Consider the following 27,270-nt stretch of genomic DNA (forward strand, 5'->3'; position numbering starts at 1 on the left):
CACTTATCACAAAGTTATAATTTATTGAGTTTATGGCACTTGAGGTGTCTGAGGTGTCGACTGATTTTTAGGCATACGGCTTAATTCAGAGTTCCTTTAGAAATATTTCATGCTGTTACTGCAACATCGTCATCTTCTGTTTTGTTGGTGGAAGAGCTTTGAGATGTTTCTGCAGAGATCCTCTTGTAGTTAGTGTGAAATGTAAGGATAAAGAAACAGGATATCAAAGCGCTAATTCCAGCCATCACTAGTGTTGCATCTATAAGGGGAAAAAATTCTCTGGTCCTTTATTTTTTAAAAAATAGAAACAAAATCCAATAGCTCTTAAACTATGTTTAAATAAGTTTCATTTAGCTACCTAGAAATATCTCCTCTCGGTGAGAGGAATAATGCATAGAACTACGGCATATTGAATACTTAAAACTACCAGTTACAGAGATTTTACCCAAATCAGTTGCAGTTTGAATTATTATTATGGAATTGGTATTAGTATTTTGTAAAACAACATATGTCATAAGAAGCTTACTAAAATTGTATGAGAAAGTCATTTAACCAAAGATACAATGATACACGATAATGTCCTGAATTACTGTTTGATGCACAAACCAAAATAAGTCCATCCAATAAAACGCCCAAAGTATATACATCTGCAACACTGACACTAAACCTTGACTAGACAACATTTTGGCAGCAAGGCCACATTTCATAATTTGGGATAAACCAAATGCTGCTGATGGAGAGAGGGCGAGGCCATAATAAATGTTAGCCGTGGCCACAATTCCCCAATCAAGCAATTACCAAGTCAGACAAACAGTAAACAACAACCTAACCAACTACAAAGAACCACACTCTAGCCAACACTGGATAGGGCAAGCCACTGTACATAAACAACCAAGCTCAGAGAGCACCACAGGGACACAATTCTTTCCACTTTTTTTTTTATAAGGGGCTTGGAGTTGTGTTTTTTTTTAACAAAGTTTAATAGAATACCCTACAACTGTTTTGTACCATCAAACTTAAGTAGCTTGATCAAAGAAGCTGCTGGAATCCTCAAAAGGGATTGGGGCCACACCTGACTGGTTGGCCACAAATGATCTAAATAATAAGATGAAAGGAGTTTGTTTTCTGTCCTGGTACTAGCCATGATACTTTATTTATTTTATACCCCACCTTTATTATTTTTATAAACAACTCAAGACAGTGAATGTATTTAATACTCCTTCCTCCTTCTATTTTCCCTATAGCAACAACCTGTGAGGTGAATTGGGCTGAGACAGAGTGACTGGCCCACAGTCATCTATCGAGCTTTCATAGCTAAGATAGGACTAGAACTCACAATCACCTGGTTTCTAGCCTGGTGTCTTAATCACTAGACCAAATTATATATGGTATTCGAGTTGAACTGCCGTCATCTTATAGCAATCACATTAGCACACTACAAATTCAGAATACTAAAATTTTCTTCTTAAATAAATATCAGTGGGTATATCAACCACCTTTGATTTCACCTAGTATTGCCTATTTCAGCAGTCATTGGCTAAATTTTTCTCCTCAACATCTGGGTCCTTTCACTTGGGAAATGCCAATGGTTGAATCTGGAGCTTTCTGCCTTCAGATCAGATACTCGGCTACACTTGAGCTAGAATTAATCCATCAAGGTTAAGAAATAAACGACAATATCAGAGAACTAAATCGAACGGACTGCTTTCAAATGGCAAGCAAATAATTGTATGCTTGATTCTTCCCTATTACGATAGTATAAAGAAAACATGCTACATTTGTGGTGGTGGAAGACCCTGGCAGCATGGTGGCATAGACTCCAAGTGGGAGTGGATCTATTCCCTGTTTAATCAATCAGAAATATTACGCTTGACTAATCAATTGGAAATATTTGACTTGACTCATTCATACAATTTGTGACTAGCATCATTCTGGCTTGCTGATGTCACCCCCTTTGACCTCATGTGGTACAGCTCTACGAGAGCCACAGGATACAATGCTACTAATTATGTAGCTGTACTTAAACCCTAAGTGAGAAATGAGAAAGACCGAATGACACAGACGTTGTGTTCAACGGCAACGTTTTTGCTTTTGGATCATTGGTGAACACTTGCTTCATTTATTTAAGACTCCATGTGTTGACATTTTGTGGCTTTAAACAATTTACAAACATCTATACGCAGTATATTTTTTTGCTAAAAAGGGGTAGTAACTTAAAGTACCAGACTGGCAATCTTCACTATAGAAATGTACTGGGAGATATGCTGTAGATTTGTTGCCGTAGGGAGAACTGGGATAAGGGAGTGTAAGATACATCACTATGTGCGGCTGAACAAAAGGATACACATCTAATGATTAAAATTCTAAGAAACTCCGAAGCTTTGAAAAACACCATCGCATTTCCTCTAGGACTGAACCCTTAAAACTGTAGTAATCCATGGCAAATATAAGTCACAGTTGATTTTGTGTAGAAAACCAACCTAGGCATCTTCTAGATAAGATCCTTGGTTACTTCATCCACCTCCAAATAAAAGTCAATAGATTAAGCCATTTTTTAAGGGGGGGGGGTAATGGCCTATAAGCAACGGTTAGGATTTTATTCAACTTTATGCAACCCCAATGCTGGTGAAGAATCCGCTGGTACCTTCATGCGCCAACAAATCATTCCAAGGAACATACTTACTTGTCCAATCCATTGGTGGACCTAGAGATGGAGCACAGGTGGAGAAAGGGGCATTCTTTTTTTCTACCGCCACGTTCTGGAACAGAAGTATGAAGAGAACTCCTAGGATCTGGCTGTCGAAACAAAATTGATTGTTACCCATCTGGTGATGACATCTAAAAAAAACCGTCTATTTTGAAGCGAGATTTTTTTCAGCTTTAACAACTAAAATTTGCTTTTTAGGGTGACCCAGCTATTGATTTACTGTAGAATCTAACCTAGGTTTTTTTCTTAGCTGGCATCAATAAGCTGCATGTTCCAAAATTTCTAGCTACCCCAGCCAAAGAAGAATACACTGAAGAGGTCAGGATTTCTTTCCATTTTGGAATGAAGTAGTAGGAAATCTTCCTGTTCCTTTCTTTATCAGGAATCTAAAGGTAACTGTCCTTTTTTTCATATTGACGGAGCAGGGCAAGAGTTTGAGAAATATAGCTTTGCTTAAGTCACTAGAATACTGTTCTGTTTGTGAGTATATTACTACTGGAACTGGCGACACTGTAATGAAACAAAATCCAAAACATATAAACAAAGCAACTACAGTGATCAACGAAGCAGCACACTTTCCTAATAAGAATTCTTGCACTGTCCCTGTGATGTTTTTTCTACTTGAATGAACACAGTCTTCTCTTTTCGTCAATCTTGTGGTGACTTGAATAAGTACCTGTTTTGCAACACAGCTTATGCATTCTGATTTACGTGTAGCAGAGGGTTGAGAAGCAAAAGCTTAAACCAAGGCAAAGATGAAAGAGCCATTTCCTCCTGGGAAACATTTATTTGCTTCTATTCTGCAATGTCCAGCATTATTTTCCACTTTGCATACAAATCCTTTCTTTAGAAATGATTTGGTTTAGCTTCACTTACAAAGCGTGGGAGAAAAACAAGCTATTTACTGTAAATTTTATTAGTGATTTCCCAGGATTTGGGCAATTCTGACTCCTACTAGCTTCAAAGGCAAAAATAATCTATCGAGTCGTTGCTCCTGGAAGTGATATATTAGCTCAGTGTTTCTCAATCTTGGCAACTTTAAGAGTTGGACTTCAACTCCCAGAATTCCTCAACTAGCATTTGTTGCTGAATAACCAAAGCTCAAAGGTTTCGGTTCACATGAAATGCTGGGCCAGAAACTATGGTTTGCTAACCACAGTGGCTGGAATCGGCATCGCACTAAACCCAACCCAAATCAAGTATCCTAAAACCCAGTGAATGAATCTAGCTATTCTCCAGAGAAGATCAATTTCCATTTTCCTCACCCAATTTCAAATTTCTTGCATGAATTGCTTTATCTACCTGACCACAAAAATGATCCCTGATGACGTTCCTTCTCCTACGGGATAAGAGCATTCAACGTTTAGTTCCATAGCAATGGGATAGATAGAAAATCCAAAAAGCCCCAAAAGACTGCTGCATATTGCCACAGCATAGGTTTGGTCTCTCATCTGAGATACCTGCAGGAAGAGGAAGAGAAAATAACCCTAGCAAAAATGGGGAAGTCTCGATATTACGTCCAGCAGATATTCCTGCCATCCAGAGCGTGCTACACCTTTATATCTGAGCATGACAAATTAGGCAGTAATGCTTTCCAGTTTCTCCCTGATGCCAATGCATCCATATAGATTTAGTTCTTTAGATAATATTTCACTAGAGTGATGGGCAACTCCTGGGGTCAGCCAGTCCATGAAATTTTCTATGCAAAATTTTTGAAAAGTGGTTTGCCACTTTTGCTTGCTTCTTCCTAGCACTTGGTCCAGGGTTACCCAGCTGGTTTGGGGCTTAAGTCAGGACTAGAACTCAGAGTCTCCTGGTTTCTAGACTAGTGCCTTAGCCACTACACCAAAACTGGCTCTCTCCTTAGGTCAGGGGTAGGCAACCTCGGCTCTTTTATGACTCATGGACTTCAACTCCCAGAATTCCTGAGCCAGCATAGCTGGCTGACCCCAGGAATTCTGGGAGTTGAAGTCCATGAATCATAAAAGAGCCGAGGTTGCCTACCCCTGCCTTAGGTAAACTAAACATGAAAAGTAACGTGGAACATTCAACAGGGAATTATGGGAACTGAAGCCCCAAATCTTTTTGAAGTTGGGGCAAGTTGGGGAAGTCTGATCTAAAGAAATAATAAGTTTTTAAAGCAATAATAACAAGTGAACCCCCAAATATCCTTGGCATTATTTTAACCACCAATACATTCATGAGAACTTTTATACTAGTTAAAAGTTGGTAAATAATATGGATTAGATGATCCTATGAAATGCTGACAAGGGCTCAATTTTTATTTCTCTATTCCATTCATTCTATTTTATCCTCGTAAGACTTCAGTGAAATAGCTTGGGATCAAAGAAGTGTGATGATTCTACTTATTCTATCTTCCAATATTCCTCTCATCTCCTTCAGTATCAGCATGAAAGTGAAAATATTACAACCTTCATTATATCACTTGGCACTGGAGGGATTAAGTGTTAATCAGTTCATACTTAAACATCTATGGTTACATGGAAAACACACTTCCGCTAATAATCACATTATAAGATTTAGATGATTAACTAATTCTTAGAGGGCATGATTTATTTGGCTGAAAAGTTCATTATCTGCATTTCAGTTTCAAAATATATTTACCACTGCAAATCCAATGGAAGTCAAAGCAGATAGAATAAAACTGATTTTGGTAGTTTCTGTAAACTTCTTTGTCCTATCTACATATAATCCAAGGAAGAAGGCACCGATAAGCCCAAATATAATGAACAAGGCTCCAGTCAAACCTGCAAAAAACTGTACAAGATATTGGATTAGGGCACATAGTTGAACAACTTCAGGAATAAGAGATAGTACTCTTTCCTTCTTAATTATTGGATTTATGACTAAAAATAATAACCACCAAGCTGTGACAATTTTAGAAACAGCTGTACCTTGAAGGAACTCGATACCTCTGATCTCCAGTTCTAAAGTATTGAGATAGATAGATGATCGATAGATCGATAGATATAGAGATAGATACATTATTTCTACTTATATATATATAAAATGCATACGCGCGCACACACACACACACATATTAAGACAGTTTTAAAGTATTGAGATATATACATATTGAGATACTTCAGTTCTAAAGTATTGACATAAAGCATTGAGAAGTGGGGCAGTGGTTAGAATGCAGTATTCTAATTCTGCTGACTGCCAGGAGTTCAATTATGACTGGCTCAAGGTTGACTCAACCTTCCATCCTTCCGAGGTCGGTAAAATGAGGACCCAGATTGTTGGGGGGCAATAGGTTGACTCTGTAAACTGCTTAGAGCAGACATGTCAAACACAAGGCCCAGGGGCCGGATCCGGACCGCGAAGTGGTTTCATGTGGCCCACAAAGCCATCCTGGAAACAGTGAGGGAACGGCCCCCATCTGCCTTGGCCCTGGCCCAGAGACCCTCCTTCTGCCAGGGACCCTCAGATCTGTCCCACTCCTGCCCAGGCCCCCATAGGCACCCTTGATGCGAACGATGTAGAGCTGGCCACGCCCACCCAGTAGGCCATACGCACTCTAGCCACGCCCACCCAGTAGGCCACCCGGCCCCCTGAGGGCAACCGCAATGCTGATGCGGCCCTCAATGAAATTGAGTTTGACACCCCTGGCTTAGAGAGAGCTGTAAAACAGTGTGGTATATAAGTGTAAGTGCTATTGCTAATTAAAATGTGTGTAACCATCCCTGTAGAAGAATGAATTCAGAAATTTAAGTTAGTCATATTGGTAATATATTGAAATTAGGGAAATTTAAGAAGGAAAATAGAAGCCTCATAAGTCTTATAACATTATCAAGAGAGATCCTGGGTTCAGCTAAGTGATATGTGGTTAACCTCCCAGCTTTAATGTTCTAAGAACTGGAAAAGCTAGATGTTACCTGGGAAAACTTTGGGTCATCATTTTATGAGTGGCTTTAAAATGCAGGCCACGCAGCTGAAACATGTGGCCTAATTTCTGAGCAGGATGCGATAGAATACGACACGATACGATAGAATACAATACACAATACAATACTATAGCTTTTTATGACATTAACAAAAAAAGAGGATGACATTCTGATAACCAAAGTGGTTAACCAATAATTATAAAACCAATGTGATCAAAATTCTATTTTACAGCTGCATTAGTTAAGTGAAACTTAACCATATCCAGAGAATCACACTGATCGGACAATAATAATTGGAAATAAAATGAATTCAGCTGAGTAGACGGTGGGCTATTGGCTGAAGCAGGAATCTTTGCAGTAAGGACAATCTAGCAAAACATGGCTTAATGTTTCGACAACTTCACTTCAATGGCAGAAATTGTTATTTAAATTAATGTGTCTCAAACTTGGCAACTTTAAGATGTGTAGCCATCAACTCCCAGAATTCCATGGCAGAGATATAATACCCTTCCAAGGTCTTCTCTGAATTTGGGAGCTGTTGTTTAAGTTTAGATCTCTTGCCAGCTTAAAGGGGGGGAGTGACTGGGAAGGAACACATTTTGAGGTGGGGCAGCCAGATCTAATTGGCTTTCATATCTGCAGCATGCTGATTAAGTGTTGCACTGGAGGTTTCTATTCCATCACTGGAATCTCTCCAGGGAAAACTAGCATTTCAAATGGTCATACAAAATTTTACTCCTGGGTGAAACAAGGCCATCAATTAAAATCAGAGGGGCCTAATTCACGGGATCGGGAAAGGAAAGTTGCTTTAATCAATATGAGACAATTCCTGAGCCAGCCATTCTGGGAGGTGAAATCCACCAGTCATAAAAGAGCCAAGATTGCCTACCCCTGCTCCAGGTGAAAAACTAGCATTTCAACTTCTTGTTGTTAGTTGTGAAGTCGTGTTCGACCCCTCACGACCCCATGGACAACGTTCCTCCAGGCCTTCCTGTCCTCTACCATCTTCTGGAGTCCATTTAAGCTCACGCCTACTGCTTCAGTGACTCCATCCAGCCACCTCATTCTCTGTCGTCCCCTTCTTCTCTTGCCCTCAATCTCTCCCAGCATTAGGCTCTTCTCCAGTGAGTCCTTCCTCCTCATTAGGTGGCCAAAGTATCTGAATTTCAACTTCAGGATCTGGCTGTCAATGCTGTAAACATTGACATGTTTTTGCACTGACAATATAAGAGGCAGCCTTTTACTTTAACTATTTGGTTTTGAATCACTAAAGCACGGGAGGAATGCAACCCAGATGTTTTGACGAGATAAGGGATAGCCGCTTCAGAAGGGAAGTGAAACTTTGTGTGTTAAATTAATTGCTAAATGTGATTCATGATGTGTAAATAAGGGAGGGAAATTATGTGGTGTGTCGAGGGGAGGAGAATTCAGATTCTTGCATCACCCATGAGTGCTGATGCTCCGTTTTCATTATTATAGACTTTTTTTGAAATAAAACAATCATGCAGTGTACTTTGATCTGTCTTATTAATTGGAACCATGACACTGGCCTTCTAAGGAGCAGTCAGGGTTGATCTCCTCTAGGACTGACCAGTTTGAACGACTTGCAGTCCGAGGGACTCGCAGGAGTCTTCTCTAGCACCATAGTTTAAAGGCCTCAATTCTTTGGTGCTCAGCCTTTCTTATGGTCCAATTTTCACAGCCATACATTGCAACTGGGAAGACCATTTGAAAAGCATTTCATACAAAATCTTACTCCTGGGTGATTGATACAAGGCCATCAATTAAAATCAGAGGGGCCTAATTCACGGGATGGGGAAAGGAAGTTGCTTTAATCAATATGAGAGGGTGCATTTTATTTCGGCCAGTGAGCGTGACCAGCTTAAAACAAAATACAACAAGATTCGGCCATGTAAATATCATGCACTTAAGTATGTAAAACAATGAGTAAGTGCCCTATTGAAATGAAAATTAGGAACTAAAGATTAATCTAAAGACTTTTCCCCCAAATTAATTATAAGTGAATTGTAAAACTAGAGTCTCAAGTGTGTTGTAAATTAATAAATTAACAATATAAACATAAATTGCATTATAAAACCCAATGATCTAAAAACTCAGTGATAAGTTACAGTTCATAGTTCATTCATGCGTGATCAAATATTGGAGTAAATATGAAGATGTTACTCATGTAGAGCAGAAGTCATCAAAGCCTTGCTATAGTATGTGTAATACTGTAGGGCTTTTCTTACATGATAAGAAGAAGTTAACAAGCAACAACAAAGAAAAAAATAAACATTCCAGGATCTTTATAGAATAAAAGTGGTGACCGTGCCTGAAGGTGGATTCAACTGAGTCCATCAAATGATCTGGACCTGTTCTCCATTAGCTTTGAGAACGTTCTTAAATCTCTTAGACAAGCAATTTCATCTGAATCTGAAGGAAAAACCTCTGCTGAAATGGAGAGATTAGCAAGTGGATATAATTAGCTGGTTTCCACTTAGGCTGATCAAAGTGTACTTCGATATATTTCAGAAAAAGGTCCCTCATTATAAGATTCAGTATCAAAAAGCCTTTCTCTGATAACAGCTTGTGAAAATTTGACAGAATGTAGGAAATCAAGAGAGAGGCTTCACGATGAAAGTTTTCTAACAATTGTCTGAGTCCAAGAGGACTGGAATTTATTCAATAAAAGAAATGAGATCAACTCTACTGGGAAATCATGTCATTTAAGCCGGTAATTTGAAAATTAATAACCGGGCTGTTTCCTCAATCCTCATCTGGCCAGCTTGTACTTCAGAATTACCTTGGATTTGCGTTTTGGAGCTTGAAACACAGTTCGGATTGCCTTAGTGTGTTCTATTTCCATCAGCCTATACTTTAGGAAGCTCTATAGGGGATCCATAAAGCAAACAAGCCAACTACTGTATGGGACTGCAAATACGTTTTAGAGTTGTGGAGATGCATTTCCTGCCTTTTATGTGAAAAAAAAATGAAATTGAGGAGACCTAGATGATTTTGGGAATAAAATAAAAGAGAAAATATTTTCCAATAGAAGACTTGATCAGTTGTGTTTTCCTTCACTGTTGGACAATTTGGCACTATTAATTACTACCAACATACAAGCTATCGAATTCTGTTCATATGGCTGCCCTCTGCTGCTGACATATCATCTTAAGGAAATCGTTTATTCGTTTATCAAATTTGTGTGCTGCTCATCTCACAGTTTGAGGTGGACCAATTATGCATTTGGTTCGCACCACTATACGGGTGCTCTGTGTCCCCTTTTGCTCGCCAAAACTGTGTTCTTCTCCCGCAGAAGCCACTGAACAGAAGAATAAGAACGGAAGAACAGAACCAAACTTAAGAAGTTAAATATTCGTATCTCCCATTCTCCTTCTCCCACCAGACTCTTTGAATTAAATGCCCAGAAGGATCATTGCCAGTTTGGAGAGGACCTTTGGTATGCCTTGTGCAACCATTAATCACAAGTTCCAAAGATTCCCATGAGTAAAAAGGCACTTCCTGGTTTTCCATCAGCACTGTGTCTCCCACTGCCACACGATGGAAAGAAACCATCCAAGTTGGTGGGAGGGCTGAAGCAGGGAATTAGTCTGGATCTATTAGGTAAATACAAGAGGCCACAATCTGACTCCCACTGAATACCTTTAAACCTTATCTAGTCTTTCCCAGGCAAAAGCTGTCAAGTCTGGGGAGATTCATGTGCAACAGGCACACAACAATAAAGCAATTAGTTTGAACTCTACCCATGTGGGTCCGGTTAACCGCACCTGACACCCCGTGATAGCTTCTTCTCCTTATCCTACAATCCAATCTCACATAGTTCCTGGTTGTCTTAGCTTCTCCTGCCATTAAGCCCCATGTTGGCAAAGACACATAAAAAGAAGAAGAGACTTACATCAGAATATCCATTGACACACAGGATCTGTTCCAACAGAGCACTGAGACATGTGAATAGTGCTATCCCCGTGCCAAAGCAGAGGGTCAGGACAATGTAAGGCTTATTTCGCATCAGCTAAAAGCAAGCACAACGAGAAAGAGTTGTTAAAAACACAGCACACTATGCAAGATGCCAGTAGATGTTTTATTTAGTTTCGTATTTAATTTATATGCCACTCCCCTCGCTTTGCAAGGTGACTCTGGGTGGCTTATTATTACACTTATAAATATAAAAAATACTGAAATATGTTCATGCTGAGAATAAGTTGCTTTTGGGACTTCTGATTTGCAAGGCTAATGTTCAGAAAGTAAGGTTCATATTCCAGAGAAAGGCCACTTTAACGTGTGCAAGGGATGTCATGGCATGTCATGTCATGTCATGGCATTGTTCTGAGCATCCTGCTTCTACTGCAGACACCACTAGGCATTTCATCAACTCCTGTCTGCAAACAGGAAATAGGTCTTCATCAGCCTTTGGTCTCATCCAGCAGAGTTCTGGGAGAAGAATTGATTGATTCCTTAAACACTGACATAGGTAGTCAACCAGACTACCTAGCTAGAAGATACTTTTTTGTTTCCATATAACCTAGATTTGGTTTTACACACACACACACACACACACACAATTTATATACTAGCCATCTTGCTATCTTGCTGTTTGGGATAACTATATATACAGATAGTAATAGAGCCCAGAATTACAGTAGTAAGTTGTGCCAGTCATTAAGGGGGCCATCATGTGACCCCACCTGATTTTATAACCTTTTTTGCAGTGATCATTAAGTGAACGTAGCAGTCATTAAGCAAACACCATGGTTGTTAAGTAAACCCATTGTTTGCAATGGACGTTTTTCCCCCCCATGAAAACTGGAAGAAAACGGCAAAGCAGGAAACAGTTTCTTAGTGGGCAGCAAAAAAAAAAAAAAGAAAGCATCACAAATTGCAAATCACGTGACCACGAGACTCTGCAAATGGCTGTATATGTGGGCTGCTTGCCGAGCATCCAAATGCAATCACGTGACGGAGGAGGTAGCAATTGTAACAGGTCGAAAGTACCATTTGGGGGGGGGATCCGTCGTAACTTTGAATGTTTGTTGATCAAGAAGAACTACCTGTAATTATAGCGGCAATCCCCACGGTACTCCTTTGCTTTGCTTGCAGCTTACCATTTTCAAACCTTCACAGAAAGTTGGTGAATTTAAATGATCGGCGCTTGCTGACGGTGGAGTTGGGGGGACACTACTGCAAATCCCGAGGGTGGACAGGAGGCAGCCGAGGATCGCAGGCGCTGCAGACACTCCAATCTGTAAAACAAGCACCCAGCCAAATTTTAAAAACATCAGCAGTTGTGTAGTTTGCCCCCCAAAAGAACAGATACGTCGTGCTGAATTCTAAGTGAAATTTCATGTTCATTTACCAGTAGAGGGACATCTTTTGCTGCTGGAGCAAGTGTCGGTGACAATAGGCTAACTATGAGCATGCCCAACGGATTGGCTAAATGGAAATGCAAAAAGAAAGAAAGGGATGATTGCAAACGATTTCACCAAAGCAAACTGGAACACATTCAACATGCACAAGAATTGACAGGAGAACAAGTAGGATCCCCTTTCTGTCCCATACCTGAAGGCACAAATCTATTCAGAAGCTTTTCATTGGACTTCTTGCTTCACTAGAAAAGAAGCAAATTGAGAAATGGGAGCCTTGGGTTTGCCTCATTTTTTTGAAAAGCCCTCTAAATGGGCTTTAAGATTCTCGTAAGTGGCATAACTGTGCCGCACATGGAAAAAGGGGTTTAGGTGTCTATTTCATCAAATCAGCCCTTGTGATCAAATAACAATTTTTCAGGTAGAAGACTAGCAAATCAGGGAGAGCCCCTTCATTGACAACTAGCAAAAGAGGAAGAAGATTTTTCAGTTTGAGTCGTTATCTGACATTCAAGTGTTGTGGCCAATTCCGTGAGATCCCATCTACAGAATGGATCAGGACATACTGAGTTTCCCTGAAAAGAAGACCCGGACTTATATATATATTTTTGCCTCCAAAACAAGCACAAGGTCTTATTTTTGGGGGATGCCTTACCTTAGGACCACCGCAGCCAGGCTTCCCACACCCCAACATCTGTCGCGCCACTGCTTGACTTCTTCAGTGGCCATTTGCCACCACTTGCAGCTGGATGCCACGTGGCGCACTGCGCTGTTGCCACTGCTCACAGCAGGAGGCCGGGTGGCGCTTCGTGCCATTGCTACCACTCATGACAAGAAGCCGCGTGGTGCTTCAGGCTGTTTCCGCTGCTTGCAGCAGGAGTCCGCATGGTGTTTCATGCTGTTGCTGCTATGTGCTTTGGGCCATTTCCACTGCTCACGGCAGGACGCTGTGCGGCTCTTTGGGCTGTTACCATCGCTTGCAGCAGGACGCCACACGGTGCTTTGGGTATCCTGCCACGAGCGATGGCAATGGCATGAAGCACCCATGCAGCCTCCTGCTGCGAGCAGTGACAGCCCAAAGCACTGTGTGGCCTCCTGCTGAGAGTGGCAGCACCGGCATACAAGCCACACGGTGCAACAAGTGTCGGGGCATGGGAGGCCTGGCTGTGGCAATCCTACCGGTAAGGTAAGTGGGTGTGAGGTGCGTAGGGCAGCTCCACCCCCTCACCGGTCCTAGCTTGATTTTTAGGTGTGTGCCTCACCCCCAAACTAGGGCTTATTTTTGGGGTAAGGCTTATATTAGGCCCACCCCAAAAAATCAAGCTAGGGCTTACTTTCAAGGTAGGTCTTACTTTCGGGGATACATGGTAGATATATTATCTTTTTTTATTCTTCCTAAGGAGCAGGCAGCATTATTTATTTATTCATAGCCATCCAGAGTCACTTAGGTAAGATACCATGAAATAATGAAATAAAATTAATATTCAACTCAAGTTTAATTAGCAGCATGATTTCTAGAAAATATAGTATGTATACCTAGAGTGTCGCAGATGGAAAACATCATGAATATAGATGATAGATGTAACCTTTGGAGTTACACTTAACCTTTCTTTCTCTTTGGGATGACCCTCTAAACCTGTGTTTATCAACTTCAGCAACTTTAAATTCTGGGAGTTGTAGTTTCTCATATCTTAAAAATGGCCAAGGGCGAGAAACACTGCTCTAGACATTACTGAACTGCAATTTCCAGAAATGCTGGAAGTCCTACCTCGGCAACATCTGGAGGGCCAGAGATTCTCCACCCTACTTATATATAGTGTTTTTTAAAAGTTCAAAAATCTAGTACGTACACCTTCACAAAAATAGCCCTCTCCAGTAAGCTAGTAATAAATTCTTGCGTCGACGATGGCAGCCTCATCAGGGAAAGTATTGTGTTCCCAAGAAAAGCAACATCTGAACCCAGGGCTCCCATCTCCCTCGGCTATGGAATAACCAAGACAGACTCTTCAGTGCTCAGTTACTTACACATAGAGGCAATCATGTTGGCTGTGGCTCGTTGGTCTTCAGGGAACCAGAGAGCTGCTAGCTTAGTTGGTGCAAAGATGACGAGTGGCTGGGCCCCAGCACAGAGACACTGTCCTACAAGAAGGTAGATGTAGTTTAGGGAGCCTAAGCTCAGGCTATCAATGACACTGAAAACACGAATGATGCTGCCCACCATGTTGAGCCAGGCACAGAGTAGCACCTGCAAGAGAAAAAGCCACACAGACAGGGTTAACATAAATCAAGTCTTCCATGACCTGATGCTATTTATGGCCATAAGACTGAGTAACGATGCTAAAAATGCACTCCTGGGTTATATTTCCAAGTGTGTAACCACGTACTTAATAGAAGGCTGCCTAATCTTTGTATTAAAGAGCACGAGACAGCTAGCCCATGGTGAAGCAGAGAATCTGGATGATGGACAGGGATATCCTGTGGCACAAGTCTCACCCAGCATAAATTCAGTAAGTGACGCTAATGAAGCAAGTGGCACACTGATAAAGGTATAACAACCAACTCGTCTAGCTCTGCCACTGCCGTGCCACTAGCTGCCAAACAACGGATTGGTATCCTAGGCTTTGCAGCTCAACTCTGCTCTCAGCTGGTTTGCTAAATTCCAGAAAATTTAACAATTGCTTTTTACAAACCAGTATCAGCCAGCTGTGGCACACCACTGTAGGTAAAGCGTTCAAGGAATGACATTCCCTCTCTGAAATAATGAAAGGGGGCAAGGTGCTGGACGCTGTCCATGGTCCTCAAATGTCAAGACACTCTCAGCTCATTCTCAATAGAGCCATTAGGGCATTAGTGAAAAGAGACCACGTGCACGCAGGAGTCCCTTGCTCAACTGAAGCTGGATCAATTCCATTTGCAATTGGGTAAATGAACCCAAACGTATAGGGTTAGCAGCAAGCAGGCTCTGCCCACCAATACGGAATTTGCAGTGGCTGGGATGCAGCTAAGAACAGCTATTAAGGTATTTCCAAGCAAAGTTACATGTCCATGATCAAAGATTAGTTTTCAAACACAGTGAAATCAGATGGGAGGATGCCTACTCCAAAACCGTGGGCAGAAAGGAAATGGCAGCAAACCCAGATCACAACGTTGCTGCTAAACAAACATCCGCACAAAACTTCCTTAAAGTCATTTAAAGTGATTGTGCAGCACTGTGTTCTGGGCATGTTCAAAATAACATTTTCCAGCTCCATGGAAACATCCCCTCATCCATGGCTGCTGAAGAATATAGGTACAAAGGATCCTATCACATCTTTTAGGATGTACGCTGAAGGCCAAAACTAGGTGATGTCTTCAACTAGTGTCCATATTTGTACTCCCTGAAGTATAGGCTATATAGGCTATGGGGGTAGGCTATAAACACTGTACCAACTAACCAAATGTATGAATAAATAAATGCGCCATTTTAATACTTTGAGTCTATTGCTTTGGGGTTATCTTGGGATTCTAGTTCCCAGAATGTCTATCCACCCTATGCTGGCTGTGATTCTGTGAATAGAAATCCCAACATATATAAAAGCCAAATGAGAAACTAGAACCTTGATACTTTAATGCTCCAGTATTAAAGTAGCAGTTTTTTGAGTATTTAGTTGGGTGCTTTTCATGTGATTCAGGTTTGAAGTGCAGGAGCGGACAACTCTTTCGCTACTTCCCCAGTTGCAGTGAAAATCCATAACACATTCCTCTCATGAGCTAAATCAGGTGTCTCCAAACTTGGCAACTTTAAGACCTGTGGACTTCAACTCCCAGAATTCTGGCTGGGGAATTCTGGGAATTGAAACCACAAGTCTTAAAGGTTTGGAAACCCCTGAGCTAAACTGCAGTGTGTTTGCGTGTGTACATACACACAGAGAGAGACATGTTTTTATTAGAAAATTGAATGGAGGGGAAAAAAATCCAAACCAGGTCCCGAATTTTGTTTTGTTTTGTTTTTTGCTTCTTAAAGCAAAGAAAAAGCAAGTATGAAATCCATCTCTCCCTTCAACCAAACATCTCACTGTTTTGCACTGCTGTCTCCATGCCTTACTGCCTGCCACACGTCTCAATGCCCCTCAGCCACGGCTTCCGGTTGTGTCAAGTCAGCAGTGGAACGTGAGTCATCTGATTTGGGGGGAAGCTCACTGGCCACTTCTGATTTTCTAGTGAAGAAGACCCCGGCAATTTTTGGAAAAATCCTGAGAACCCATTCCAAAGATCATGATAGGGTTAAACCAACTCATGCTCATCTCCATTTTGCTTACAGCACATCTAAGTCCGATGGTGTCCAGAATCCATATTGCTAGAAGCCCCACAGGAACTGATACCACAAAGTACACAATGGTGAGCCAATTGACCATATCCAGTGAGGTGTGGAATCGTTCAGCTGTTATGTCAGCCACTGGAGCAAACGTCAACCATAGCTAAAGAAAAGAAACGAGAAGAACAAAACACTGTCAAACATTCAGGTACCCTTTTTTTGTGAGTACTAAAATCGAGGCACCTTCTAAGCTACGCGCACTATGGTTACTTACGGTACATCTTGTATATAATACAACATTTTCAAGCACCCTATATCATTTATCATCAGCATCACCACCAACACCCTCTTTTGGATGAATATCTAGCAATTCTGAAGAATGTGCTTAAGACAGTTGACAACAAAAAGAATCCTGCTTGTCTCATCCACAACATTTACAGTAGAGAAGTATGAAGATGGCCTTAAAGAATTCAATAGCTGTAATGTAAACACAACTCAGCCCTGAAAGGGAGGAGTAATAAAGAAACTCAAAGCTGCCTTGCTTTGATTCTCTTTCGTATAATATATAGGGATGAGAGAATCTCACTCAGAGTTTCAAGATTCTGTTATTGTACCATGAAGCAATAAAGTTGAGTTATGCTGATTCTTCTGGCACTGGTTTCCTGACCAGGTCTATTTTGAAGGGTTGACAGAGTATTATTAAAACTGAAATGATTTGCTAATGATCTGGAATCAGTTCCATATGATACAATGTATGGATTCAAAACAACATGATCACTGAAATCAAAACATTTATATGTCTTTATAGTATATCAGCCTAATAGAATCCGAAATAGTAAAGTTGTTTTTTTTAACCACCAATGAAGATGTCCATTTCAAAATAGGACATCTTCATGATCAGAAGTTAAAACCTGGAGCACTAAAGTTTACTTATCTGTAAAGTTACACTCCGTCACAGAAGACAGAAAAATTGTTTGTAGAATATTGTGCAGTAGGTTTTCCTCTAACCTCAGAAATACAGCCCTTGAAACAAAAATAAATAAATAAATCCAGATCTAATGTAAGATATAACCGGGTTCTGAATGCTGACTCTGAAGTTGTTGCTTTGCGTTCAAAAGCTGGAGCATGACAATGACAGCTTGGTTGTACTCAAGAGCTGCTGATTCGTTTTAGATTTATCTAAAAGATCAGATCTTTTTCAGCTCAAAAAATCATCATTAATTTATTTAGAACAATGATGAGGATCTTTAGCCTTTAGGCCAAGTGAAAGCCAGCTCATCTAATCTCCCGGACCTTTGGTCAAACTTCTGCCCCTGACCACTAACTCTAGAAAGCCATACTGGAAAAAGATATGTAGTGAGCAAAGCCAGGTCTCAAATCATAGTTCTTCAGGGTGTTTCCAACTATGAATACTTTCAGTCTCTGGCTGAAAATATTCCTGGCTGTTCATGGAGTTTCTTCTTGGGATCTGGAAGACATCCGTGAGAGGGCGCACAACTCTCGGCTTCCCTGGTCATGTCATCTGGCTCCAAGGAACAGGCTTGGCCTGGGATTAACCTTTTGGAGCAAACCTGGTTTCTTGATATTTCCCTGCAGCCTAGACCCATAGGGTGACATAGGAAAAATAACAGAGGAAACACAATGGAAGGTCAGCAAAGGTAGTCATAATAAAATGCAGCGTATGTTTTTCCAGAGATGGAAAAGAGTGCGATAGATATAATTTAAGATAATCAGGGATGAAGCATTACTTCAGAGTGTAGGATATATCATCATCATCATCATCATCATCATAAAAAATTGGCAGTAAAATGATATACTGAGATTAAGTGCTCAAATTAAAAGTTATTATAAGGCAAAAAAAATATCCATAAGGTATTCGTCAGTTAGAAAAGGCTTCTTTTGAATAGCTAGTTGGCATGCAAAGATACTTGGAACAGAGCTTCTCATGTTGGCTTCAGGATTTCAAGGGATGTAGATACAGTACCTAGGATAGTTACATTGCCTTGCTACGGTACCACTGAACTGGTTTCCTTCCACGTAATTGGTTATTCCTTTCATGAAATTAGTAATTAGTTGCTGCGAGTCAAGCTGCATATAAATTTAATAAACAGTCATTACAGTAATTATTCTCATTATATCCAATGGAAAAGCTTAGGGATTTATAAATTGGTATATCTGATCTAAGAGGTGCAACAAATCCAAGGTCAACATCAACATTAGTCTGATTTAGTTGTCAAAACCCAGCAATGACGTGTCCATCAGCACTGTGTCTTCTGCCCTTCCAAGGATGATTTACAAGCCCGTCTTAGATAAAAATCCTACCTCCACAACATTCTCCATCATCAAGCATGCCTAACTCTGAACTGAAACTGCTAAAAGAAATGAAGTTTATGAAGCTTTAAATGAGTCAGGCAAAGTGACAGGACCAGCCAAGCTAACTGTAATTCAAGAACCATAATCCCAAAATAAAACATGCAGCATTTGAAGCTGGGAAAACAGCTTGCAGAGAGGAAATATTTAATGGGTAGATTTTTTTTTCTTTCCAGCTTTCCCCCCCCCCCAAGTGCATAGTCTGCTTTTTTTTATCAACCGATTAAAAATGCGCTCCGCAAATGGGGCTGCTAGCAGCAACATGAGGCTCGCAGCTCACAGCTCAGCTAGCACTGGCGCGAGGCTTGAGGCTCAGCTAGCGCCGGCTTGGGACTTGGCTAGCACCGGCGCGAGAGGGGGTGAGCGCACGCACTGGCCAGCCACTCACGCGGCCCAGTGGCCAAGAGACCACAGCCCGGTAGCAGGCTGCGGCCCATAGGTTGGTGACCTCTCCTCTAGAAATAAGGCAGAGAAGAGCAACAAAAATGATTAGGGAATTGGAGGCTAAATTATATAAAGAACGGTTGCTGGAATTGGGCATGTCTAGTTTAATAAAAGGGACGCGGTGTCTCAGTGGGTTAGGACGCTGAGCTTGTTGATCAGAAGGTCGGCAGTTTGGTGGGTCAAATCCCGAGTGCCGCGTAACAGTGAGCGCCTGTTACTCGTCCCAGCTTCTGCCAACCTAGCAGTTCGAAAGCACGTAAAAATGCAAGTAGAAAAATAGGGACCACTACGGTGGGAAGGTAACAGCGTTCCGTGCGCCTTCGGCGTCTAGTCATGCTGGCCACATGACCACGGAGACGTCCTCGGACAAGCGCTGGCTCTTCGGCTTTGAAACGGAGATGAGCACCGGCCCCTAGAGTCGGAAATGACTAGCACGCATGTGCAGGGGAACCTTTACCTTTACCTTTAGTTTAATAAAGAAAAGGACAACGGGTGACATGATAGTCATGTTGCAATATTTGAGGACCGCCAGAAAAAAGGAGCCAAGCTATTCTCCAAAGCACCTGAGGGCAGGACAAGAAGCAGTAGATGGAAACTAATCTAGGAGAAAACCAACCTAGAATTAAGTAGAAATTTTCTGACAATAAGGACAATTAACTAGTAGAATGGTTCACACAAATAAAGGGATAAGGCAAGGGTGTATCCTGGCCCCATTATTATTTAATTTATACATCAATGACTTGCCTGGGTTAATGAAGGATACCATGGTACACATGCCGATGATCCTAAATACTTATTGTAACAGCTTGCTTTATGCTGATGATATGATTTTATTATCATATTCACAAGTAGGATTACGTAGGCTATTAAGAAGTTTCACCTCTTATTGCCAGGATAACTCCCTAATCATTAGCAAATCTAAATCAAAAATAATGGTGTTTGGAAGAAACCATCAGAGACATAAGTGGCAATTAGATGGTGAACCAATTGAACAACACCTCTGTATATTTGGTTGTAACTTTTTCCAAGACTGGATCTTGGCCCTGCCATCATCAACGGAGTACATTTAGAGCAAAAGACCGTTTGAATTTACTGCTCAAACTAAAGAACCATAGTTACCCAGGGTCCCTAGCCCCATTAATCAAGGATACCACAATGCTCTTGTATGGAGCAGAAATTTGGGGTCCTTACTCAACCACAGTCCTAGAACAAACACAGTCCCAGCATTTGAGATGTATTTTGGGTGTAGATACAAGAACATCTGCTGCAGCAGTTAGAGCTGAATTGGGAATTCATACAATTCATGCATTATCTAAAATTAGAGCTTATAACTACAGTACTGGTGCAAAGTTAATGAAATGGAGACTGATAGACTCCCCAGGTTATGCCTACTAGAGCAAATAAAACTACAATCACAAATCTCTTGGATCACCAAACTAACAAATTTTGTAAAAAGCTGTGGCCTTCCCGTCTCTTGCGTAACAGGAGAACAATCCAAAAAAAGAGTTGCCCAAAGAATTAAGGATATAGAAGCACAAACTGATATAGCTATCCTTGGTAAGGTGGGTAACTTGAAATGGCTGAGTAAATACAAACATACTTTTCAAGTAGACAGTTATTTGAAGTCACAACTCCCAAAACATCTTAGGGAGATATTTACGTGAGCGAGATTCAAACAGTTTGACACAATGGTCAGATATTGGAGATTTCATGCTATACCCTATAATGAACGTCTCTGCATTTGCAGAGCAGCAGAAGTAGAAGACCTGGCTCACATCCTATTTGACTGTTCCCTGTATAAGAGGGTGAGAGACAGGTATCTTGGTCTATATACCAAACAAATGACCCATTGGGATCCCCACATCAAAAACAACTTACCTTATGTCCGGCCAGAACTTGAAAATAACATTTAACGTAGCACAGTACCTAAACAAAATGGTCCAGTTGAGATCTGCATATGTGGGGCTGATTGGGGTAGATTGCAAGGGCGACTCCGAAATATACTTTTATCATATTTTATCTATATCTTAAATGATTGTACATTATTACAATTTCATTTTAGATTTTATTTTATTACCATTTCATTTTAAATCGTATTTTATTCTAATTCAATTTTAAATTGCTTTTATCAAATTTTAGTAACAATTTGTGCTGGAACTTTGCACTTTGATATGGCCCAAGGGCTAATCAATAAAGTTGTTGTTGTTAAAAAAACAAACAAAAAACTAGTAGAATGGGTTGCTTTCAGAAGTTCTGGGTGCTCTGTCACTGGAGGTTTTTAAGAAGAGATTCAACAGCCATTTGTCCAGAATGGTATAAGACAGAGGTCCCCAACCCAAAGCCTCCCTAGCCCAAAAAACCTGAGAATATAGGAAAAAGTAGAATCACTGGATGAGCTCACAGGTGAAAACAGAACCACATGTGTAGAATTTAAACTAACTACTTTGCTGCCTATAATACAGGAATCTGCCCAAACTGCCTTGATCTATCTTGTTGCATGGAGCTCGGCAGGCTGTGTGTGTGTGTGTGTGTGTGTGTGTGTGTGTGTGTGTGTGTGTGTGAAAGAGAGAGAGAGAGAGAGAGAGAGAGAGAGAGAGAGAGAGAGAGAGAGAGAGAGAGAGAGAGAGAGAGAGAGAGAGTGAGTGAGTCCTGGATCTCTTGTGGCCATGTAATAATTCAAGGCTAATTCCCCACTTCAGTCCTCCTCCCTACCTGGCTGGGCGTTTCCCGACAACTGCACTTCTTTTGATATGTTATTTGTAGGAAAACGGAAAGAGGCAACTCTTTGGTATGCACTAATTATGGGGTTTAATTAGTTTCATTGGAGAGCGGTGGTCTAAGAGATGTCAAGTAAGTAGAACAAATGTCAAAACAGAAGGATTTGTCACCACACCCTGCTTACAAATACCCCTAGAGCATTGAGCTGCTTGCTGTTAGAAAGAGAGTGACAGAACTTGTGGATCTGAACCATTAAGGCAAGCCTAATGTTACATATGCTGGTCTATGATTGCAATAAAAATCTGACCTAAACATTATATGTGGCAATTTTAAAATACACATCTACCTGTAATGGGAAGTTGAAACAAGAGGAAGAGCCACAACCAAGTCAGATGAAAGAAATCTGAGTTTTGGGCAGAAACATAAGTTGATGATGAAGCGTCTCAGACATGAACAGTCCCAGTTCTTTTGAAGATAAAGAAATAGGGTGCAATCAGACTTACAAGATTCTGTTATTGTATAATAAAGTAGTATTAGCATTCATAAATCTGGCATCCTAGTCTGGTCTAAGTTGAAGGGCTGCTCTTTGGGAATGACCCTTCAGCAAGGGGTGGAAATCTCCAATTCTTCTCATCCCAGCCAGGATGTTAAATTATTCCTCTTTCCATTACAATGAATTCAGAGAAAGCTGAAAAGCTGTGTAGCATGTCCTACTGTATGAGAGAGAAACCTTCCCAATTCCCTAATCATAAACTACTTTAATATATTTTATTTTGTTTCTATATAGCAGTGGAGATCTGTTACCTTCCAGGAATTCTTGGACAGTAACTCCCAGCATCCTTCACCATTGGCTGTGATGGTTCACACTGCTAAGAACTATAGTCAAGCAATGTCTGAAAACCTCCAAGTTCTACTGAATATGCCATTAACAGGCAAGTCACATGCTCCTACTTTTACGTGATAACAAATTTTACAAAGCAGATTGTGAGTGCTCAGCAGTTATTGATCCTGACAGCTGATTGATAACCTCGGCAGAAAGGAAAAGAAGAGACGCAGTACAGGTAGTCCTCAACTTACGACCACAATGGAGCCCAAAATTTATGTTGCTAAGGGAGACCCTTGCTGAAGGGTCATTCCCAAAGGGCAGACCTCTGCAAACTTCTGACAAGCAAAGTCAATGGGGGAGCCAGATTCACTTAACAATCACGTTACTAACCTAACTACTACAGTGATTCTGTAGTAGACATTTGTTAAGTGCATTTTGCCCCATTTTATGAACCTTCTTATCACAGCTGTTAAATGAGTCACTGCAGTCAGTATCCTAGGACACTGCAACCATCTTAAGTATGAACTAGTGTATGAATTTTGACCATGGGGAATGCTACAACGGTCGTAAGTGGGGAAAATGGCCATAGGTCGCTTTTGTCAGGGCTGTTATAACTTTGAACAGTCCCTAAATGAACTGTTGTAAGTTGAGGACTACCCGAATAGCAGTAATAGTATGAAACAATGTAGCAGCTTCCATGTTCCTTCCTGCCAGAAATAGGATGCAGAGATGAAACAGCATCTGAGAAGGCAGAAAAGGATTCCTCCATGGATGTCTCTAGTTGTTGCCATGGGAACCTAAACCCTAGAGAGGGCTGTAAAGCACCATGAAGCAGTATATAAGTCTAAGTGCTGTTGCTATTGCTAAACCTAGGGACAGAAGCTGAGTGACAGAATCCATAGCCAATTATATGGTGTGCCTCATTTCCTACATTAAACTGATCCTCAGCAAATGTATACAACACGAAAAGTAGCCATCAATCAATCTTAATCCCAACGTTTCCTCCACGCAAACAAATTTGAGTTTACTTAAACTCATGTTTAAGTACTTAAACCATAAACAAGCTGCGGTATTGTCTATCCTTGTAAGCCCATCCTACAGACCTGATTACCCAGATTATTAAACAGACAATGAAGATTAAGAATGCTCCTTGTACCGTGATTCTATAATCGCTGAAGTCTTGGTAATCTAGAAAGATCTACACAATTTTAAAAGATTGTGTATGATCTCTCCAAACTCTCCAAAAAAAAATCACTGTGTAGAAAATAAGTGGTTTTTCTCCCTCCTCCATAGTCTTAGAACTTGGGGTTATCCAGTTACATCCTGTATCCATGTGGGAAGATAATAAAAGGGCACAGTTCTTTGCACAATGGGGCATTGACAGTGGAATTTGCTACTACCATCTGATGATGGTCATCAGTTTAAAATAAATTTCAAAGGCTGATTCATGGAGAATTGACCTTTGGGTGGTTGTATCCTGACTCCAAAATCACCAGCCTTTAATGGCAGCCGCTGGAGACTGACAGCATCGGAGAATTAGCAATGTGTTTAGTCCTAAATTCATCTGCTTGGACCCCATGGCTTAACAGATGGCTGGGCTAGATGGGCTATTGGCTTGAGCCAGCAAAATGTAACCTGCTGTACATTCCTATGCATTTAGGAAGTTTGCAAGCACGGAGCAAACAGGAGGCAAAATGTACTTTTTCACTCTGTGGCCGGCAAGGGACATGTCAGATAAGCTACCCAAGATGATAACAGTATTAAAGCACTTAAATATGTTAAGTCTTGGAAGTGGCTGGCTCAACACAAATCCGTCTCCCAGTTAGAAAAGCATTTAACAACTTACATGCCTCTACATCTCAGAAGAGCTTTTTTCTAGAGATCATTTCCAACAACTGGACTCCATGGGACAAGATAGATCAAGGACAGCAAGCATGTGAGTTGCCATGGAGTTCTGCTTGAGGAAAGGCTGTGCATTCGTAGTACAGGAGCCACTGAACATATTGGATATATACTTTTTGCCTGCAAACTATGTGCTGCAGAAAGAGCTGCTTATTTAGATGATTTAAAAACTAAAAAAGGGGTCTTATTTTTTGCAGGGAATGAAGCCGCATATTACTAGTAAAATATGTGGCGAGATGGGCAGCAAACAAATTTAATAAATAAATAATTTTAATAATCAAATAATCAAAGCCCATTTCAGACAGAACAAAAAGTTTAGATCAAATCGGAGTTAAATGTAGGGCCGATGACTTACTATGTACATGTCCTATTGTTTTCTTAATCTATTTCTATTAGTTTTATACACTGATATGGTTAAATGACTAAATCAATAAAGTTGCTAAATAGGTAAGACTGTGATTCCAGAAATGGAACATCTTATCCCAATGACTTATTTTCTCCCCATCTTCTGCACATCCCAGAAAATTAAGTATCTTTAGATTATTAAGCCTCTGTTGGTATACAAAAAATAGCTATAACAAAACAATCAATTATTTTATTCAGTCTCTGTTGGCTTTTGATGCAAATTACCGTAGATTATACAGGTGACGCTTTGGCCCTTCACTTGGGTTGAAAGTACTAAGAGGGGAAGTGCATCCTGTATATAGTCAGACTATAGCTAATGTTTATCAGTTTGTTTTTTTTACATTCAAGCCTGGAGTAAAACCTGTAATAAAGCAAGGTTCTTATTGAATACAGAATTGCAGAAGAGATCCTCTTGGATTTTTTTTCCAAGCCTGCTGCCTTCTGGATGTCTTCATCTCCACTTTTCAAAATCCTTAACCTTTGATTATGAAATTAGGGTCCCCAACTCCGGCTCTGTGGCATGCCAGAAACCAGCCCCCCTAAACAAGCAAAGTCCGTGGGATGCAGGCAGCATGCGAAACCACAACCTCTCCTGTCCGTGGAAAAACCTCTCTCCACAGAATTGGTCCATGGTGCCCAAAAGGTTGGGGTGGGGGAAGGCGCTGAATTGGGGGATGATCGGATTGGGGAAAAAATGTATTCAACTATTAGGGTGCCTCTGCCATGAACCTCACTTGGCTAATTTTTCAGCCTACTTTGGAGGGCTGTTGTAAAGATCAATAGGGGGGGACTATAAATGCTTAACGAAAGGGACACGGTGGCTCAGTGGGTTAGGACGCTGAGCTTGTCGATCAGAAGGTCGGCAGTTTGGCGGGTCGAATCCCGAGTACCGCGTAACAGAGTGAGCGCCTGTTACTCGTCCCAGCTTCTGCCAACCTAGCAGTTCTAAAGCACATAAAAATGCAAGTAGAAAAATAGGGACCACTACGGTGGGAAGGTAACAGTGTGCCTTTGACGTCTAGTCATGCCGGCCACATGACCACGGAGACGTCCTCGGACAAGCGCTGGCTCTTCGGCTTTGAAACGGAGATGAGCACCGGCCCCTAGAGTCGGGGGAACCTTTACCTTTAAGTCCTTAGCGGATAGCCAAGAAATTAATGAAATTAATTAAAGAGACACCCAAGTCGTTCAGACCGACCTCGCTATGGAAGAAGACACGCATGGATCGCATGTTCTCACGTTTCTTTTTTAATCAGTCTCAGACGAGACTAGCGCACTCCCGCTTCAGGAAATGCAAGGGCCTTTCCCCCAAGCAGGGAAAGGCGTAGAGAACTTCACATATCTCCTACAAACCCAAGTCCCCCACTACAGACACATCCGGAAGGAGCCTGGCTGGGGATGCCGCAGAAAACTCTCAACTCTTCCTTCCCCCCCCCCCCCCGCCCAGGCGAAGGCACCAACCCAAGTCAAGGCAGGCGGAGGCGACCTGATATCCGGGCGTTGTGATTTGCGTTACGTAGTACACCGCCGTGGGGTAAAAAACAAAACAAAAACCCGCCTAGGATCGTCTTGTGTACTGTGTACAAGATAGGCGTTTGCAAAGAGATTAATAAAAATGAGCCAGGACAGGTTGGTTTGGGAAAGCGGAAAAGTAGGAAGAAAGTCCCGACCGGCTTCCACACAGACGCGGCCGCCGGAGGTGGGAAGGAGACGGAGAAGCGGCGGAGGAAGGAAAGCGAAACTCCCCCTGGCCATTACCTACCATCGCATTGGAGCAGTTCACCACGCAGACGGCCGTCAGGATGAGCCAGCGCCGCTTGTAAACCTTGAAGGCTTGCTCCGAGGGAGGCTGGGGCTCATGGTTGATGCAGCGGCTGTCATCCATCGGAGCGCCCTTCTTCGCGCCGTCCTCTCCCCTCCGCCGGCCGAGGCTGCTTAGTGGAAAGTCTCCGCCGCGCGGCTAAACACCTTCTGAACCCATCGCCTCCCATATGCGGGTTTGCCTGGAACGTCGGAGTCGGCAAAAAAAAGGAATTGCCACATCGCGCTAGGAGGGGGCCTGAAAATCCGGTTTCCTCCCGGTGCGAAGCTCTCGCCTCCGCTGCTTTTGGCAGCGGCGGCCGCCGCAGAAGAAGACTAGCTGACTTCTCGCTTTGGGAAACAGAGCCTTCTGCAGCCCGTAGCCTCCAACGGGTCCGCGGGATCCTAGCGCCTGCCCGGTTCTGTCCGCGCCAGTCTGCTTGCCGCCGGCCTTGTTTTCAAGCTCTGGCGGGTTGTCTCAAAGGTGTTTTTTTCATGAGGCAACTGACTTAGAA

At 41.6% G+C, this 27,270-nt stretch overlaps 1 protein-coding gene across 1 annotated transcript; it reads right to left on the bottom strand.

The window, feature by feature from the left end:
- SLC49A3 (solute carrier family 49 member 3) lies at positions 1-27,097 on the bottom strand. The gene is made up of 10 exons (XM_081318770.1): positions 26,718-27,097; positions 16,295-16,453; positions 14,022-14,241; positions 11,990-12,066; positions 11,739-11,876; positions 10,532-10,648; positions 5,333-5,485; positions 4,010-4,167; positions 2,684-2,796; positions 1-259 (listed from the first exon to the last, which is right to left on the bottom strand). The coding sequence occupies exons 1-10, from the start codon at positions 26,838-26,840 to the stop codon at positions 108-110; spliced, it is 1,410 nt and encodes a 469-aa protein (XP_081174896.1). The 5' UTR covers positions 26,841-27,097; the 3' UTR covers positions 1-107.
- Positions 27,098-27,270: the final 173 nt, after the last annotated feature.

Source organism: Vipera berus (genome assembly GCF_964194415.1).
Source record: "Vipera berus genome assembly, chromosome: 2".
Classification (NCBI taxonomy): domain Eukaryota; kingdom Metazoa; phylum Chordata; class Lepidosauria; order Squamata; family Viperidae; genus Vipera; species Vipera berus.

What these genes read in the sequence shown, in the direction of transcription:
- SLC49A3 (XM_081318770.1), bottom strand. Translation starts at nt 26,840, where the DNA reads ATGGATGACAGCCGCTGCATCAACCATGAGCCCCAGCCTCCCTCGGAG. An exon ending in CAAAAGATGTCCCTCTACTG is followed by an intron (nt 11,877 to 11,989) that starts GTAAATGAACAT and finishes CTTGTTTTACAG; the next exon opens with ATTGGAGTGTCTGCAGCGCC. An exon ending in TCCACCAATGGATTGGACAA is followed by an intron (nt 260 to 2,683) that starts GTAAGTATGTTC and finishes TTCCCCTTATAG; the next exon opens with ATGCAACACTAGTGATGGCT.